Source organism: Cavia porcellus, unplaced genomic scaffold, assembly GCF_034190915.1.
Source record: "Cavia porcellus strain 051 isolate PalLab524CR breed Dunkin Hartley unplaced genomic scaffold, mCavPor4.1 scaffold_22, whole genome shotgun sequence".
In the NCBI taxonomy this organism is placed as follows: domain Eukaryota; kingdom Metazoa; phylum Chordata; class Mammalia; order Rodentia; family Caviidae; genus Cavia; species Cavia porcellus.
In genome coordinates this window covers 52,925,742-52,943,847 of record NW_026947505.1, presented here as the reverse complement: position 1 = coordinate 52,943,847, position 18,106 = coordinate 52,925,742, and the positions used below count along the sequence as shown (strand labels likewise).

The 18,106-nt window shown below is 41.1% G+C and overlaps 1 protein-coding gene across 9 annotated transcripts in view; it reads right to left on the bottom strand.

The window, feature by feature from the left end:
* Positions 1-12,930, bottom strand: part of Smim8 (small integral membrane protein 8) — a 32,738-nt gene extending 19,808 nt beyond the window's left edge. The window contains exons 1-3 of one of the 9 annotated variants that reach the window (XM_013158121.3): positions 12,655-12,924; positions 9,038-9,323; positions 794-991 (exon numbers count right to left, since the gene is read on the bottom strand). In XM_013158121.3, coding sequence (XP_013013575.1) covers positions 794-869 — 76 coding nt within the window. In that variant the 5' untranslated portion in view covers positions 870-991; positions 9,038-9,323; positions 12,655-12,924. Of the gene's footprint in view, positions 1-793; positions 1,007-9,037; positions 9,686-12,654 lie in introns of those variants that run through there. The other 8 variants (XM_063233191.1, XM_063233190.1, XM_023567182.2 and 5 more) reach the window with 8 other exon arrangements.
* Between the last annotated feature and the right edge of the window lie 5,176 nt (positions 12,931-18,106).

The window sequence follows — 18,106 nt, the reverse complement described above, 5'->3', positions numbered from 1 at the left end:
TCAGACTCAGTTCCCCGGCGCTGTCTATGAACAAATCAATGCCATAGGGCTCCGCGCCTGGAAGCAGGTAAGTGGTGCCGGAACAGCCTCCCTGTGTCTTTCAAAAATAATTCAGGGTACCACAGAGCCATTTGTTGACTTTGTGGCCCGAATGCAAGATGCTGCCGATAAAATATTTTCTGATCCGGGAGTGGCTCGACCGCTGGTAAGGCAGCTGATTTTCGAGCAATGCACAAAGGAGTGCAAGGCAGCGATAGCCCCTCATAAGAACAAGGACCTCAACACCTGGATTAGGATATGCAGAGAGATAGGGGGGCCGCTCTCCAACTCGGGAGTGGCTGCTCTCCTGGCCGCGGCTGTACAGCAGAGGGGACCTCGCGGGTCAGGAGGGGAACGCAAGGCCAGAGGGTGTTTTGCCTGCGGGGAACCAGGACACATTAAGCGTGACTGCCCAAACAACGCAGACGCCAGGCCTCGCCCTAAAAACGAAGAACCACATAACGTTTGCGGGCGATGCAGAAAAGGGCCACACAAAGCTGAGGAGTGCAGGTCGGTTTATGATGCCCAGGGTAACCGCATCTGCGGGCGAGACACTAGTGAGCAAAAAAACAGCCAGAGGGGGCCCTCCTTACAGGCGGGCCCCCGCCCCAGAGACAGGACAGTGCAGGATGGCAGCCTTTAACAAGGGCCACCCCTGGGTCAGCCGGTGTGGACCTCTGTGTCGCCTCCAGACTCATATTAGCGCCTGACATGGGTGTTCAAGTGGTTGAAACCACCTTTAAGGGACCGTTACCTGAAAATTCCGTGGGTCTGGTGATCGGGAGATCCTCCACGGCCCTTCGGGGTCTCACGGTGGTCCCAGGGGTCATTGACTCGGATTACACGGGAAATATCAAAATCATGGTCCAATCTCTTGTAGGCACAATGGTAATTAATGAGGGAGATAAGATAGCACAGCTCCTGCTGCTTCCCAGTCTCCATAAGAGATTCCCTTCAAAACAAAAGACTAGGGATAGTCAGAATTTTGGCTCCTCAGGAGAAGTCTTCGAAGGACTGCATATGACACTTGATAAAAGGCCTATGCTCTCACTTAAGATTAATGGTAGGAATATAACAGGACTCTTGGACACAGGAGCTGACCGCTCCATTATCTCCAGAAAGGATTGGCCTTCCAACTGGCCCACCAACACTGCAGATAACACGCTCCAAGGTCTGGGGATGGTGTCAGCCCCCCAGGTTAGCGCCTCAACCCTTCTCTGGTGCGATGAGGAGGGTCATCAGGGCCATTTCCAACCATTTGTGTTGCAGTTGCCAGTGTCTCTATGGGGAAGGGACATCCTCACTCAGATGGATGTCACACTTACGTCAAACTGCTCCCCCCAGGCTAAGGATATACTCAGGAACCAGGGATATACCCCCGGCAAAGGCTTGGGCAATGCCCTACAGGGTCGGACATCCCCAATACCAGTAGAGAACAGAAAAGGTAGGCAAGGGCTGGGTTTTTCTTAGGGGCCGCTGAAGAAGCTCTCCTACCCACTTCGATCAAAATCATCTGGAAATCAAATGATCCGGTTTGGGTACCTCAGTGGCCCCTGCCTAAGGAGAAGCTATTAGCCTTGTCAGAAATAGTCAGTACACAACTTAGATTAGGACACATTAAGCCGTCGACCTCCCCATGGAACACCCCCATTTTTATAATTAAGAAAAAGTCTGGCAAGTGGAGGCTGCTCCATGATCTAAGGGCGGTCAACGCGCAGATGCAGTCCCTGGGGGCGGTCCAGAGGGGGCTGCCAGCTCTCTCAGCCATCCCTCAGTCTTGGCCGATTTATGTTATAGATCTTAGAGACTGTTTCTTCTCAATCCCCCTGCATCCAGAGGACACCCATAGGTTCGCCTTTACTTTACCCACCATTAACCAAGAAAGCCCTGATCTCAGATACGAGTGGATAACGCTGCCCCAAGGTATGGCCAACAGTCCCACTATGTGTCAGATTTACCTTGATTCCCTACTGGCCCCCCTACGGAAATCCTTTCCCAAGATAAGATGTGTGCATTACATGGACGACCTTTTGCTCAGCGGCAGGGACCCAGACATGCTAAATAATATGCTCGGCCAGGTGGTCGAGGCCCTGAGACAAGCCAATCTGCATGTTGCCCCCGACAAGATTCAGGGAGGAGAAATGGTGACCTACTTAGGCGCGAGAATCTCCCCTATGCTAGTCTCTCCGCAGAAGGTCACCATTAGGACGGATGGCGTTACGACCCTAAATGACATGCAAAAGCTATTGGGAGACATTAATTGGATTAGGCCATATTTACATATACCAAATTCAGATCTCAAACCCCTGTTCGACCTTCTGAAGGGAGACCCAGATATAGCCTCCCACAGGAAGCTCACTCCTGAGGCAAGAGCTGCCTTACAGAGAGTAGAGGAAGCCTTAGGTGGGGCTACCTTACACAGAATTGAACCAGGGCGACCCTTTGACGTCTGTTTGCTACAGACTAGTCTACAGCCCACAGCGGTGATTTGGCAGAAAAGACCACTCCTGTGGATACACCCTAAGGTCTCACCTGCAAAAGTCATAGAACATTACCCGGAGGCAGTCGCTTCATTGGCCCTTGAAGCGCATGATAGAGCTGTCCAACATTTTGGCTCAGGACCACAAACCATCCGAGTACCCTATACCGCCAGCCAGATCAAGACCCTGGCTGCCTGCATAGATACTTGGGCCATTTTGAGATGTGTTTTCCATGGGGATATAGACAATCAATACCCTAAGGACCCTATCTTGTCATTTGTTACTCAGCACCCTGTAATTTTTCCAAAGGTTACTGCCTCTGAGCCATTAGTCCCAGCAACTACAATATATACAGATGGCTCCAAGACGGGGATAGGCGCCTATGTGATCCTAGGCAAGCCCCCGGTTACCATACAATTTGAACCAGATCAGCCTCAGGTGGTGGAACTGCAGATCGTTAAAATGATTCTTGAAAGGTTCTCAGGAGCCATTAACATTGTCTCCGATTCTAGGTATGTGGTCAATGCTATGCAAGTGCTTGAGACTGCCGGTTTAATTAGATCCACTTCCACAGTGGCTGGGCTGTTCCTGTCTATCCAGACATTGCTTCAGAACAGACACCATAAGGTCTTCACCACCCACATAAGAGCACATACATCCCTGCCAGGGCCTATGGCACAGGGGAATGCGGCTGCTGACACTGCCACTCGCCCGTTATGGATTTTTACCTTACTAACACCAATCGAGCGAGCCCGTGCCTTCCATGATAAGTTTCATGTCAATGCCAGGACACTAGCAAACCATTTCCATGTTCCCAGAGCAGATGCACGAGATATCGTGCGACTATGTGGCTCCTGTGCCACATACAAACCTGCCATACCGATGGGAGTAAACCCTGGAGGTTTGATCCCTGGTGATGTTTGGCAGATGGACATCACACATATACAGGAGTTTGGGACTCTTAAATATGTTCATGTTTCCACAGACACCTGTTCTCACGTCATATTTGCAACAGCAGAAACAGGTGAAAAAGTGTCTAATGTGATCAATCATTGCCTGGCGGCTTGGGCCGCATGGGGCAAACCAAAAATATTAAAGACTGATAATGGACCAGCCTATATAGGCAAAGCCTTCAATGAGTTCTGCAAAATGATGGAGGTTCAATTAAAACATGGTATCCCATACAATCCCCAAGGTCAAGGAATCATCGAAAGAGCCCATAGAAGTCTCAAAGCAATTCTAGCTAAACAAAAAGGGGGAGTAGGCCAAGGCCTGGCCCCAAAGGCACGATTATCCATGGCACTATTCACACACAATTTTTTAAATTTAAATAATGATAATTGCTCCCCAGCTATGGAGCACTGCAACCCTTCCCTCAACCATAAAGGGTGGGTGAAGTGGAAAGATGTCCTGACAGGACAATGGATGGGCCCGGATCCAGTGGTCAGCTGGAACTGAGGTGCGGTTTGTGTCTTCCCACAGGAACCGGGACGAGAACCACTGTGGGTACCAGAGAGGCTGACACGGGCGACAAAGCCCTCGACTGAAGATCAGACCTGCCCTACCTATCCATCACAGACCAACCAACAAGATGAATAGAAATAGGGCTGCCCCCCTCCATGGGATAGCTACCCTAATCCTCCTTAGGATTGGTATGGTATATGCTGGCCTGGGAAGTCCCGTGTCTAAGGGGGACCTGAGGCAGAGTTTGTTTGGCAGCCCTTGTGATTGCAAGGGTGGCATAGTCTCCCCCGCTCCAACCACATACACGTCATCGGTCTAGACCTACTAACTGTGGAAAAGGGGGGTATCTGTGTTGCCTTGCAGGAAAGATGCTACTTCTACGCAAACAAATCCGGAGTCGTGCGAGATCGGCTGAAAAAGCTGCAAGAAGACTTAGAAAAGAGAAGAAAGGAGTTACAAGATAATCCCTTCTGGGGGGCCTGGAACGGCCTGCTTCCCTATGTTCTGCCACTGCTAGGCCCGCTATGCTCCTTGGTCCTGCTCTTACTTATAGGCCCGTGCGTGCTTCGATGGGTCCCATCCTTTGTTAATAATCGCCTTGCGGCGGCCCGACATCAGGTCCGCCTGGTTGCCCATGCGGCTCTAGCGGTAGCCCGAAATGGACAAGAAGATCCTCAGGCATATGCATGGCTCGCTCGCCTAGCCTACGACCGAGTCTAGGGGCGGTGAGCTTCCCACACTCCTCCTCTAAAAAATTATGACATAGCTGGGTAGGAGAGTCAATGACGGGTAAGAGCGTACTCCCCCGGTGCGACTCAACCTAAGCCAGGCCCTACCCCATCCTGCACGTAAGCCGCTGGACTGTTAGATGCTGCCCAGGTCTAAATTTCTCTCCGAGGGGATTTCTTTACAGAGAAGAAATGAGTGCAAGCTTGTGTGCATCCAGGTTCCGTCCAGTTTGTGCCTGGCCCTAGAAAAAGGACGAGGGCCTCAGGGCCTTGGCAGACCATGGGACGGCCGACCAGGGTCTAAGCCAAGGACCTACGGTGGGCCTCCGCATAGGGCATAAGCCTCTGCACCCAGTCCAGGAAGGGCTACGATGCGCACATTCATAAAAAATAAAAAAGGGGGAGACGTTGGGAGCCACAGCACCACTAGGTCACCCTGAGTGACGGTCGCGAGGCCCGTAGGAAAGAGCAAAGCCTGAGATTACCCCTCCCATCGAGCACGCCGAGATGGCGCCTATTTCCTGCTTCCTGATCTGTATCTCTGCATTAAGCGCCTGCTCAGCAGAATAGTCTACCTAGTCACCAGTGACGCTAGCCAATCAGCTCGCCCGAACTGCTTCGATATGATTGGAGGTTGTATCGGTATATAAGCCAGTGCCTCCACCCTGCGAGTGAGAAGCACGGAAGGAGCCGCGGGGAGCGGACCAACAGAGGCTTCGGCCGGGAGGATTCCTGGGGCAGACTGTGAAAGGGAGAGAAAATAAAAGCGCCTTGCCACTGCCAGATCCTGTCGTGTGTTTTTCCTGCCGGCCGGGAGCGACACCGACAGGAAAAATAAATAAAAAAATAGCAGGATATATTATAGTAACTCACTTTAACTTTCCATTATCTTGATTTAAAGCCCTGTATTGCTCTCACCATCTTGTTTTGACTGATGTCCCTCTATTCTGTTTTGCAAAGTACCAGGTTCAAAAGTTTAGGCAACAACTGTGAATATAGTGGGATTCATTATGACGCCCATTCTGGTTGACTATTATCTACTCGTCTTTTCTTTCTTTCTTTCTTTCTTTTTTTTTTTTTTTTTTGGTCTTTTTCCTTTTTACTGGTACCAGGGATCGAACTCACGACTGCCTGCTTGCAAGGGAGGTGCTTATGCCGCTGAACTAAATCCCCAGCCCCTATTATCTACTTTTGAAGACCTGTAATGTCTCCAATGTTTTCGTTTTGTTGGTTTCATTCTTTACTGTTTTGTTCAATTTTATTATAACTGATGATATAGGCAATTCTTTTTGCGATAGCGGGAGGCATTATGGTAACCATTATTGATCACCTTGTATTATGTTTTTACATTATCTATTATGTCCACCCTTTTGATTTGACTGATTCTGTTCTGTTATGTCACATTTGGTCCTACTCTCTTCCAAAAAAGTAATAAGAACTGTGGGAGCAACAAAACCCAAAATGTGTAATTGTCATTGTACAAAAGAGAGGAAAAGAAAGTGCTCTAAACAATATAACTGCATGTATATTTAAGTGTATAAGATAGACAATGATATTACTGAGTTTTGTTGGATCATTGAACAGAACTGTTTGCAGTCTCACTGTTGAAATGACCACTTTATAAGCTTTAATTTGTAACTTGAACAATTATTTCTAAGATGACAATATGTAATCCATTATTAGTGATTTCCTACTATTTTTTTCTGTAAATCTGTATAACTTGTACCCTTTCTCTGCTTTTTTTCTTTTTCTCCTTAAATAAAATTAAAAAAAAAACTTATTGTGACATTACACTCCAATGAACAATACCTAAGACAAAAACAGTTCACAGCAAGTACAGTTCTACCAGAACTTCACGTATGTAAAATTCTACTTCTCTAAAATGTTATAAAACACACATACACACTTATATACTATGTAAATCAGATTATTAATTATGAGAAAAGAAAGAAGCCATTTGTGTTATCAGTGTGTCTTTTTCCCCTTTTTTTTCTCCCATTGCCGTAGGTCGCACTTATTGCTTTGCATATAACATTGATCAATTTCTAGTTATACTCACTTGGAAGATATTTAAGATGGATTTTAAAACCTTTATTATGTTAAAAGAGAATCACAGGAAAATACACAGATGTAGATTAGCAGGGATGGTGCAAACATGGCACTGCACTGCACATAAATAGTTTGGTCATTAATTTGTGTGCAGGCTCACTTGCAAAACAGTAAATTAGGTGTGATCTGTCCAGGTGCCCTTATTATTTCTTCCTTTCTCCATGTACTGCTTCTTGTTTTACTCAGAATTAAGAACCTATTTTTCATATGAGTGTATATGTTTTTATGTTTATTAGTGTATATTTGTTGTACATAATGATTACATCCATCATGAATATATATAAACAGAGAGAGAGAGACAGAGACAGAGAAAACTTTTCATACTTGTCTACAAAAAGATCTATATTGAGCTACATTTATTTTATATGCCCTTCCCTGGTAAAAGTCTTTATCTTTTTCTTCTGTCCATCTTTCTATGAAGGAAACATGCAATGGGGAAAAAAAAAAAAGCAGCAAAGACGAAGAACTGCTCGTTTATACAACTACCTGTATTTTAAAGTATGAGACTGCCCCCCCCACTCTCCCTGAATTAATATCACCAATATGAGAAGCTATACCATATGTCCCTAGGTAGAATCAAGACTGGTCATTGTGAATGATTTTCTTTACTTTAGTAAAATGCTTGCTCTGGGGAGGGATCCAGAAAGTATATGATAACTGACATTAAATAATTCACTGGCATAAAATTTGCACAAATATCCATATACTGGTAATACCCTACAGGAAAATTGGATCAAGATACAGAGAATGTAAGAATTACTTTGGAGGGAAAAATTCTACTTTCAAATAGACATTAAAGAACGAAAAGAGAAGTCAAAACGAAATTATCAGAAACCACAGAGCATTAACAAGTAGCAAATGCATGAATATTCCAATCCTTTTAAAAGATCAGGGGGCTTGGTCAAGGATATAGCTCAGCTGCACAAGCATCTGCCTGGCAAGCTCACTAGGCATCAGTTAGATCCCCAGTACCAAAAAAGAATAATAATAAAAATAATAAAATGACTCAGAGGCTCAAAAAAATGGACAAAATATTTTAAGAGGTTGCACCTATTATTTTAGTTTCACATAACACAGTATCTTAATACTTGAAGTCTGGAATAGAACAAATTAAAATAAATTAGTATAAATAGGTTTGTTTTAGAATTAGAGGACTTTATGGCCCGAAGGAATCAAGCAGCCACACACCCCAGCCTTGCTTCTTCTAAATTGTGGTGTTCATGATTCTCAGTTACAAAAGTGGTAATACTATCTACTGCACATAGATGTGGGTTAAAGTGTGTAGTTTAAACAAGATCAAGGACAGATGTTCAGAAAATGGCAACTATTGTCATCTCTGTTATCCATCCAACTATCCAGCATCCATCTTCTACCCTCCTTTAAAGAAATCCAGATTCAGATTGTATTTGCCAGAACAGTGAATAATCCAGGTCTCCCAAGTTCCAGCTCACTCTTATTCCACCACCTCATCCAATTGTACTCCTAAATTGAAAAAAAGAACTTGTGTTTAAATTACTACAAGATTTGAGAAAGAGTATGTGTAAACACTTAAGTTTAAAAAAATTGATCTTCTTGTTGCTTTTAATATAAAATATTTTTAAAAGTATTCTTTTTTTTTTTTTTTTTTTTTGTCTTTTTCCTTGTATCTCTTGAATTCACTCAACCTGAAAAAAGGAAAAGCCGTTGTGTCAATCAATGGCTTTAAGGACAATCTGAGGCCTGCGAAGCGAGCCGCAGTTGCTTCCTCTCAGCGCAGTGGTACCGACTCTGCTGCTAACTACTGAGGATCTACTCAAAGCCAGGTGCACAGGATGCTTCCAGGAGCAACTGCGGTCGGTTTCGTTCCCTGCCAGGATACAGGATTCAAAAAGCGTTCACCGTCGGTGCAGTTACCAAGAAAAGGGCGTCTCGCGAGAAACCACAAAACCCTTTTCTCTAACGTGTGGGGCGCCGAGAAACTACGGAACGGGTCTCGGCGTGGGGGCCGTCCGCGGAGCGGCGCACAGCTGCCCCTGGCGCGAGGGGCCGGGAAAGGGCTCCGCGAGGCCCAGCAATCCCCGAGACGTGCGGAGCGGGGTCGCGGGCGCTGCGGCGGCGAATGCAGGCCGCACCAGCGAACGCCCGCGGGTCCGCGGCCCGGGAGTCAGGACGGCCAGTAACCGCCCTGCCCGCTCCCAGACTGGCTTCCCTCCACCCGAAACCGACCACGCCGCTCACCTCCCAGGGCACCTTCTCACCGAGTTCTCTGGGGTTCCCCGTCGCCGCCCCCAGGGAGGCAGCAGCCGAGCGCACCCGACCGAGTCCGACGGAGTTCGCCACAGCGCCGCCCCCGGCATGGAGGCTGCAGCGCAGCAGCAAGTGGTTGATTGAAAGGCCCGCTCTCCTGCAAACTGCCGCTTCCCTGGGCGTCTCAGGGCCATAGTGTGCAAAGGACTCTTGCTTTCTTTTCCTTTTGATCTTTGGTTTTCACCTCCCAGCTGCAAATAACCTTTCAGTTTTGCGTCTGTTTTGTGAAAATAAAAGAGACATCACCAAGAGATAAATACTTATTTTAAAGGAATTGGAAAATGTCCTGATCAGGAAAAGAAGCTCAGTTCTGGATTCCATCCTGACTTTAGAGGCAGGGTGATTTAAGAGTACAGTGAATCCCCTGCCGTTCTGTTAGGGCCCTGAGATTCTAAGGCACAATATGTATGAAGCTATGGTTAAAACAACAGGTATGGATGCTGGTTTTTACACATTGTTGATATTTAAGTTTGTTGGGATACAAGTTACATTGAAACAAAACACAATAGCAAATATCCAATTTTTGGTAAATGTATTTTGAATTTAAAACGTGTTCTTTCAAGTAAAATTAAATTTATATTTAAGGTGTGTGTATGTATGTGCACGCGCATGTGCACAAGAACGCACACGTATGCATGTTACTAGGATTTGATCCTGGGGCCTTCAGCTACACCCTACATACACAGCTCCCTTCACCCTCTCACCCTATTTTTTTGAGACAAGATATGGTGAAATTTCTCAAGCCAGCCTCTAGCTCAGTATCCTTATGCCTCAATCACCTTAAGAGCCAAGATTACAAGCATGTGACACCATGTCTCATTGATTTGAGGTTTACGTTTTAAACGTTCACTGACATCTGGTATTGCTAGGCAATCTTCAAACAAAATAAGGTGAATTTCTGTGAAAATCTATTTGCCCCAAAGTTAAGAGCAACTTTAGGGCTACAAAACATTGGTTTAATTGTAAACAGACCCAAACTTTCTCTTTATCCCTCTTTGCTAATCTGTATTTTGCCAAACAGTATGGAAACAAAAGTATCTTTATTGTTGTGATCAATCCAAAATGATTAGATAAAAAAGAATAAAATATGAGAACCTATAAGAAAAGAGCACAAGCTGTAGGTAAAGACAACAGAGAAAAACCAACAGCTCCTTATCAATTTCAGGAATGTGAATTCAATGTAAATATGTATTTTATGATATTGCCAAAGAATTACTTTGAAGAGTAATGTCTATCTATATGCTTTTATATTCTTCATTTTGAACAGTACCATTGATGTTTATTTGAGAGATTTTATATTTAATGGGATTGCATAAAGCATAAGTTCATCTTTGTAAAAATACATTCAAATTTATAAAACTATTTTCATTGATTCCTAAAGTATGCTCTGGCAGTGACTCTAGTAGTCAGGATATCATCTCAGAGATCTCTGATCTTTTCTCAAGCAAAAATAGTTTATCTAGATTTAGTAAAAATCATTCCTTCTTGGTGTTTTGTCAAAGGCAGATTTTTAAAAAATAACATAAATATTTTTTTAACCCAGTAGAAAGCCACCCCAAAGGAGATGATATAATTAATGTGGGCCAAGGATATCTGACTCTCTCCAATGAATTATAGTTGACAACTGTAAAAATTAAGCATGTTGCAGTAGTTCATGAAAGTAGCCCCAATTCTTTACCCCTCCCTTTTGTCTACATCCTGAACAGTGCCTTCCTGTTCTGATTCTGGGTTGGTGCGTAGCTAATATGATAGTAACAAATCACTGATGATGCAAAAGATGCCGGAAAAGTGTTGGTAAATATGCTCCATAAGCCCAGTGGAGATGAAAAATGGGTAGAGCAAAGCAAAGGTCCTATTGCTTAAGTCTCTGACTCTGTAGGCTTGGGGCAGAGCCCGGGAATTTTCATTTTTATCAAGTTCTCAGGTAACGCTGGTGTTCCTGTTCCTCAAACTGCATGTTGAAACACACTGACCAACATGGTAGTGCAGTTTCATTTCTTCTCCATTTGCCAAATAAGACACTATGACTTTCTATTAAATAATTTCCTCTTTGAGGAGAGGAATGGGTAATACTTAACTCCTCATAAGAAAAGTATGAAAATGTAAATTTTTGTCCCAATAAAACAGATAAATCATTTCTAACTGTTGAAATTTAAATATAAATGGTATTAATAAAAAATCTTGATGGATAATAATCAATGCAAAGACAAATGAGAGAAACCATTTTATTTAGGTTTAATGATATCCTGAGAATGTTTATCAAAACTCAAAAAAATTCAGAAATTTTAGGAAAATCTATTCTACTTATGTTTAACTTCATACTTTTAGGGCACAACGCAAGTAATTGAGCTAAAGAGATGCATAAAATTACGTGAAAATACAATACATAATTAGTCCTCTCAGAGTGTTCTATTACTCCTGATGGAAAATGGAAAAGCTGCATGTTCAAACAACCAAGGCTATTCTTTTGATTATTTTCTATTTTGTCCATTTTCTTATTCTATTCTTCTCATTTCAAAACATATAGCACCTTCCTCAAGTCATTTAGAAATGATTACGTGACAGATGACATATGGGGTAAAGTTGTTGAAAAATTACAGTAAGTGCATCTTATTCACATCAAAGCTGTGAGTAAATTTGATGACAAAATAAGTGCTTTTGTGCTAAATTAAGGTAATGTGATGTTAGCCTAAGGGCTTTTCTTGATCAGTGACTGCAGTTGTTAAAAAGTTATAGTGTATATGACATTGGAACCTCTACACATATGTTATGTAAATAATATAGAACTGTGTGCCTTTTAAACTTTGGAGAACCTTATTTTGTTAAGATGTTAAAGGAATAAAATTGCTGGCAAAGTACTTGTGCTTGTGAAACATTTAAGGTTAAAAGGCTGGAACGTCCACAGGAGGACGATCTTACAAGACTTTCAGGTTTTCTTAGCAAGATATGGCACTCTCTCAGCTTGCCAAGCTTCTATCATCTTCTCCAAGACAGTGGGAATGCCCTGCTTCCCTTTCAGCCATACTTCATGAGTAAAATAATTTGCGTGTTTTCTTCCAAAAGGAAGTAGAAGTTGGATAGGCATGCGGTTAAAAAAAAAAAGCTCTACCATTGGTCCATGAACACTTGATGAAATAAGACAATGGCAGAGGTGTTTTATAATGGAAAGCAAGTCAATCAAAACAAAAAAGATGACAGAATTATGTAATTGTGAGGAATCTTTTCCTTTTGTTTACATTTTCTTTGAAATTGTTGAATTTATTTTCAGTAATAATTATTTAAGATAGAAAATGGTGCTAGAATATAGGTCTTTATCTTGTCCACCTGTACTTTTTTTAAGGAAACTTCTTGGTTAGTGAAGTGTGACATATAAGTAGAAAAATATACAAATCCTAAATGTACGTCTTGATGAATTTTGTCAAAGGAAACATATTCAGGTACCAACATCTACAAAAGGAGGTGGCACATCATCAGTATCCCAGAATTCCTTCATGCCTCTTCTTAATCAATATCCATGCCTTTCCCTATCTGTTACTATAACAAAATACCTTATAGGAGGAAAGTTTTATTTTGGATGAAATTATCAGAAGTTTCTCTCCATTGTTGGTTGTCTCCGTTGCTTTTGAGCCTGTGGCCAGGCAGAACATCATGGCAGGGAGTGTGTGGTCAAGCAAAATTGTTCACCTCTTGAGGCTGGGAAGAAAGGAGAGGAAGGGGAAATTTTTACATTCTTGTGACTAGGTCATTAAATGAACTGGTCACTATTTAGTTTGAGGAATGTATGTAGTATGCGCATTACAATATTCAGAACAAAGTTATGGTGAAAGAAACTTGATTATTTTGCTTTGCATAACTTATATGCAGTACTGTAATGTATAACAGAACAAAAATTATAGTGCTATACTGTATAGTAACAATCAGCAAAAATTATAGTACTGTACAAACAAGGTGTACCATACCAAAAAGACATTAAACCTATAAACACAATTATAGACTGTGCAAAAATTAAAGATGGGTCATAAGTTGAAGCAACAGGTTATAAGTTTGAACAGCATGCCTCATAAGTCTGAAACATTACTAAACAAGTTGGTTTCACTCCATTATAGTGAAAATGGAGATTACCTGCATCAACATAAATTTAATTGAAGAAGCTAAGAACTGAGACCACCAGTGTCAATATTACTGTTTTTGTTTCCCCAGGAATATCACGACATTATAACTGCAGATCAATAGAGTATTTTACTGTTTGCACCTTGAAAATTTTACAAACCAAGTTTACAGGCAGTTTGCTTATCTGAATAAACAACTCACGTATCAGGACAACAGTTTGCTTTTCATAAAACTCATCTCCAGATTGTCACCTCACTGTGTCCAACAGTCCTAAAATATAATGTCATGATCTTTACCCACTTCCAGTTACATCCCTACCTCAAAAGACCTCCCTATGCCTTATGAATTCCAAACCTATACTGTTCTCAATCCTTCTTTTAGAGACACTAATAAGACCATGTAAACTTTGCTTGACGAACAGATTTTTCTGATAATATTTGAGGGGGGGGGAAGGTGAACGAAGCCTTCTCTTGGTTCCAGGCCCCCTTAAAACATGTGCAGTGCTTAATTTCCTCACATGAAATGTTAAAGTACTTACATATAGTCTGCATGCATCTTTACTCATCTCCTTTTCTTTATATCATTCCCAGTTTACTTATAGTAGATAGTGCAGTGTAAACAGTTCTTATAACTTGTTGTTTAGGGTATAAAGAAAGAAGTCTGTACATGTTTAGTACAGACAAAACACTCTCAGAATATTTTGAAACCACAATTGGTTGGCTTCTCAGATGTCAAACCTATAGACCTAGAAGGATGATTGTCTATTATGCTATCTCATCAGAAACATATGAGGAGCACATGCATATATGTAGTTCAGTCTAACTACATGGACACTTTGCAATGACCATTACAAATTATTCATATTATATTTGTATTTCTGTGACGAAAACCAGGTATGTTTCTTATAAGATTGTTTTTATTTGAATATAGAATTTTAACTGTCACTTTTTTTTTACATTTTAGTAATCAAAACACAAGCTTTGTTCAAGAATATATGCTGATACACAATCAGTAAGAAAATGATAATCAAAACTAAATTGCATGGGGAGAATATAAAGGACCTTACCTCAGATGTAACTGATTATTTGTAGTTCTTATACATCACAGACTGGATAGTCACTGAAAGTGGAATTAGTGTGTGTTCAGAGAGATAGGAATCTTGTAAATACCCTCCCAAAAGTCAATTCTCACTCAGCAGTCAAACAGTGCTCTATGTAACATAGCTGCAAATTACATGTATTTTTAGCTACACTGTATTATTTTTATAGTCAATCAGTCACCATCTATTCCATATGTACAAAAATCTGTGCACCCAAAAATAACTGTGGATAATTCAGTGTTCAGGATTCAATAATGGATGCTCAAGTAAATATGAGAATTTTGAACAAATTCATATGAATGGAAAAAGATTTCCTGTGACATAATGGCATGGTGCAAGGCTGTGCATAACGAGCTCCAATTGGTCTGGAAGAACATTTTTAAAAATTAAGTTTATTGGTACATTTTAAATACATATAGAATATATATAAAGTGATAATTTCATCATAGGGACTGTGTACCTGTATGTCTTATCTCAGTTTATTTTTTCCCCTTCACTTCTGTCCTTCTTCCCTCCCTATTAGAAAAGCTTTGTTTTCTAGTTTTCTTTCTTTTCACATTTTCTCCCTTTCTTTATTTCCCCCTACCCTCCCTAGTATCCCCTGCCAATTGAGCACTTTTTTCCTATTTCATAATACCTACACATTCTGGCCCTTATTTACACTTTCAGTTTCTCACACCAAAGAAGCAATGTTGGTAGCTGTTGAAACTGGAAATTGACCACATGTGCAGGGCTACTGTATGGCTGGGGCAAGATGAGATAACAGCTGAACAGACCTGGCTCCAACTCCAATGAACTAAATAAAGGCTGTAGCCACATGGAGATCTTCTCCTAAGATAGTCTCCTAAATTAGACATAATTAGTTACTTGGCAAAGTCCTTGAACTACTCCCAGGTCTGTTCAATTTCCTGCATTTTTCACTCTAATCCTCTAAATAAATACGAGCTACCCAGAGACATCCCCTGTTTTAGCCCCCAGAGTTCCCAAATTCTGCAGAGGGTTTTGATCCTCCTGGAGTCCTAAAATCCTACCACTTATTTATTTAAGCTTTCTCTATACACTCATTTGGGAGATTGGTGATCTAGGCTAGGTCCCCGTTAAAGCAATGTGTTGTTTATACATGTGTGTTTGATTTCTTTCCTTCATTCATTTTCTTTCCTTTCTTGTTCTTGTTCTTGTTTTTGTTTTCTTGTTGTTGTTGTTGTTGTTCATCATTTTCTTCTTTCTTCTTTTTTGAGACAAGTCTCACTATGTAGCCCAGGCTGGCCTTGAACACACGATGATCCTCCTGCTTTGGCTTCCTGAATGCTTGGATTACAAGCATATGCCACCATTCCTGACCAATTTATTTAACTTAAAACTATTGTCTCAAGGTCCATCCACTTACCTATAAATGTTTCAAATTTATCCTTCTTTTTGGCTGAGTAGTACTCCATTGTATTAAACCAACACATCTTTGTCCATTCCTTGATGGGATTTGGGCTGTTTCCAAGATTTAGTTAATAAATTGCTGTGGTATGATGTTTTTAAGTGATTCAGAAAGATACCAAGAAGGGGAATAGCTGGATCAAATTGGGACTTCTACTTTTGTTTGTTTTAAGGAATCTCCACACAGCCTTCCACAGTGGTTATGTCAGTCTACATTTCCACCAACAGTGAAGAAGAGTTCCTGTTTTCCCCACAGACTCAGTCTGTTTCATTTGATTGCTGAACTGAGACTATTTATATTGATGGTTATAACTGATATGTATTGGCTTATTGGTGACATGTTACTTCCCTGTAATTGGTTCCCTGTCTTTCCCCTCTGTTTAATTGTTTGTTCTGGTAGCTTCTTTCTATTGTTGTTCTTGGAATTTTAGTTTTCATTACTTCTTTCTAAAATATCCTTTAGAAAATTTTGTACAGCTGGTTTGGTGGTCATGAATTTCTTCTGTTGTTTTTCGTCATGGAAATATCTTATTTTCTCCACTGATTTTGAAAGTTTTGCAGCATACATCAATTTGTATTAGAGATTGCTCTCCTTCAGGACCTGAAACACCTCACTCCAAGCTCTCCTTTAGGGTCGATCTGTTTCTTTTCTCTGACAGGTTTTACTATTCTGTTCTTGTGCTGAATTTCTGGAATTTTTATTTTACGCCTTGGTATAGATTTATTTTGGTCATGGCTAGTTGGCGTTTTATATGCCTCACTTATTTCTATGTCCATTTCTTTTTCTGTGTTTGGGAATTTTTTTGTCATTACTTCTGTGACCATATTTTTAATGGCATTTCTGCTTTGTCCTTGTTTTTCACTGACTCAATCAAACTTACGTTGTTCTTCTTTGCATCACCTTGTAGCTGTTGGATTGATTTTTCATGGCCCCTTGTTGTTTTTAAGAAATCTTTCTTTTCATGGTTACTAACTGCAATCCTGTCTTCTAGGTCTGATAGTCTTTCCTCACTTTCTTTCAATTGGCTTCATATACTTTTGATAGAATTTTTAATATTCTGGATATCTGTTTGAATCTTTTTAATGGATTGCATTTCTGTCATGTGTTGTGCATTCATACTTTCCATCATTTTCCTAATCTCTATTTTTTAAAGAAATCCTTGTCTACTCCAGATTTAGTGGGCAGGTCCTTCATTTTGATTATCCTTTTTTTTAATCTGAGAGATTATTTCTCATCTGATTTTCTGTATAGCCTTATTCATTTGTTCTTGTTTTTATTTTTGTTTTTAAACCTTGTGGTTCCCTGCACTTATCCTGAGTGGGCTGGAGGTCTGGGATTGCATTTTGTTTCTGCATGTTGTCATTTTCTATTTTTAAATTTTCATTTGTTTTCTGTGTTGATGCTTGTAAACTGACTTTGGTAAACAGCTTTATCACCAGTGTCAAAGCTTTCCTAGGAATTCTATAATCCTCAGATACTGTCTATACATAGCTGGCTCTTAGTCTTTGGGTCTGTTCCAAGGTTCTACTTCCTAGTTTATTAGGGGTGAATAACTGCTATGTATTTGGCTCAGCAAAATAGTAGGTGGTACTGAACGATGGTAATGGTTATGACCTTGCCAGTGTTGTCCTACAGGAAGAACAACTGATCAGAATAGGTATGACACCCTGGTTAATGCAGTGCATTTAATAGTAACAGTAGTATGAAGCACAGTCTGGAAATAACAAACTGTGGAAACTATTAATTTGGCACCTTTAACCATATGAGCAAGATCTACTGTTATATAGCAACCCCCATCATAAACCAGCAGCTTGTATGTAATGAGTTTCCCCTTAGTTGACTGATTTTACCCTCTGTGAGTGTATGGGGGGGGGTGGAGATTTAAGCAGGAACAAAGCAGAGAGATAAGTGAAGACAAATAAGCAAGTATGGAGGTGAAAGGGTGATTACCTAAGCTTTGGGAAATTAGAGAAGAGGGCAGGAGAGAAAGAATAAAAGGAGGGAGCCTGGGGTTTAGCTCAGTGGCTCAAGTGTTTGCCTGGTAAATGAAAGGTCATGAGTTCAACCTCTGGTTCAAAAAAGAAAAAAAAAAGAATGACAGAAGAAACTAAAATATTGAAGCCAACAAGAAAAATTAGAGGTAGTGTTCACTTGCTTGAAAATATCAAAAAATCAAGAAAGAAAGTTGAAGGGAGACAAGGTCAAGCAAAATAAACAATAAAAAAGATAAAAGAACAAAAAGAAAAAACACAGAAAAAGTAAAATAAAGAGAAAGGAAAATAATAAGAAATTTCCTCTGGTGTCCACAGTTTGTGGTAGTGTCTAAATCAGAGCCCAGTGTTGTAGCGTGGCATAACTGATG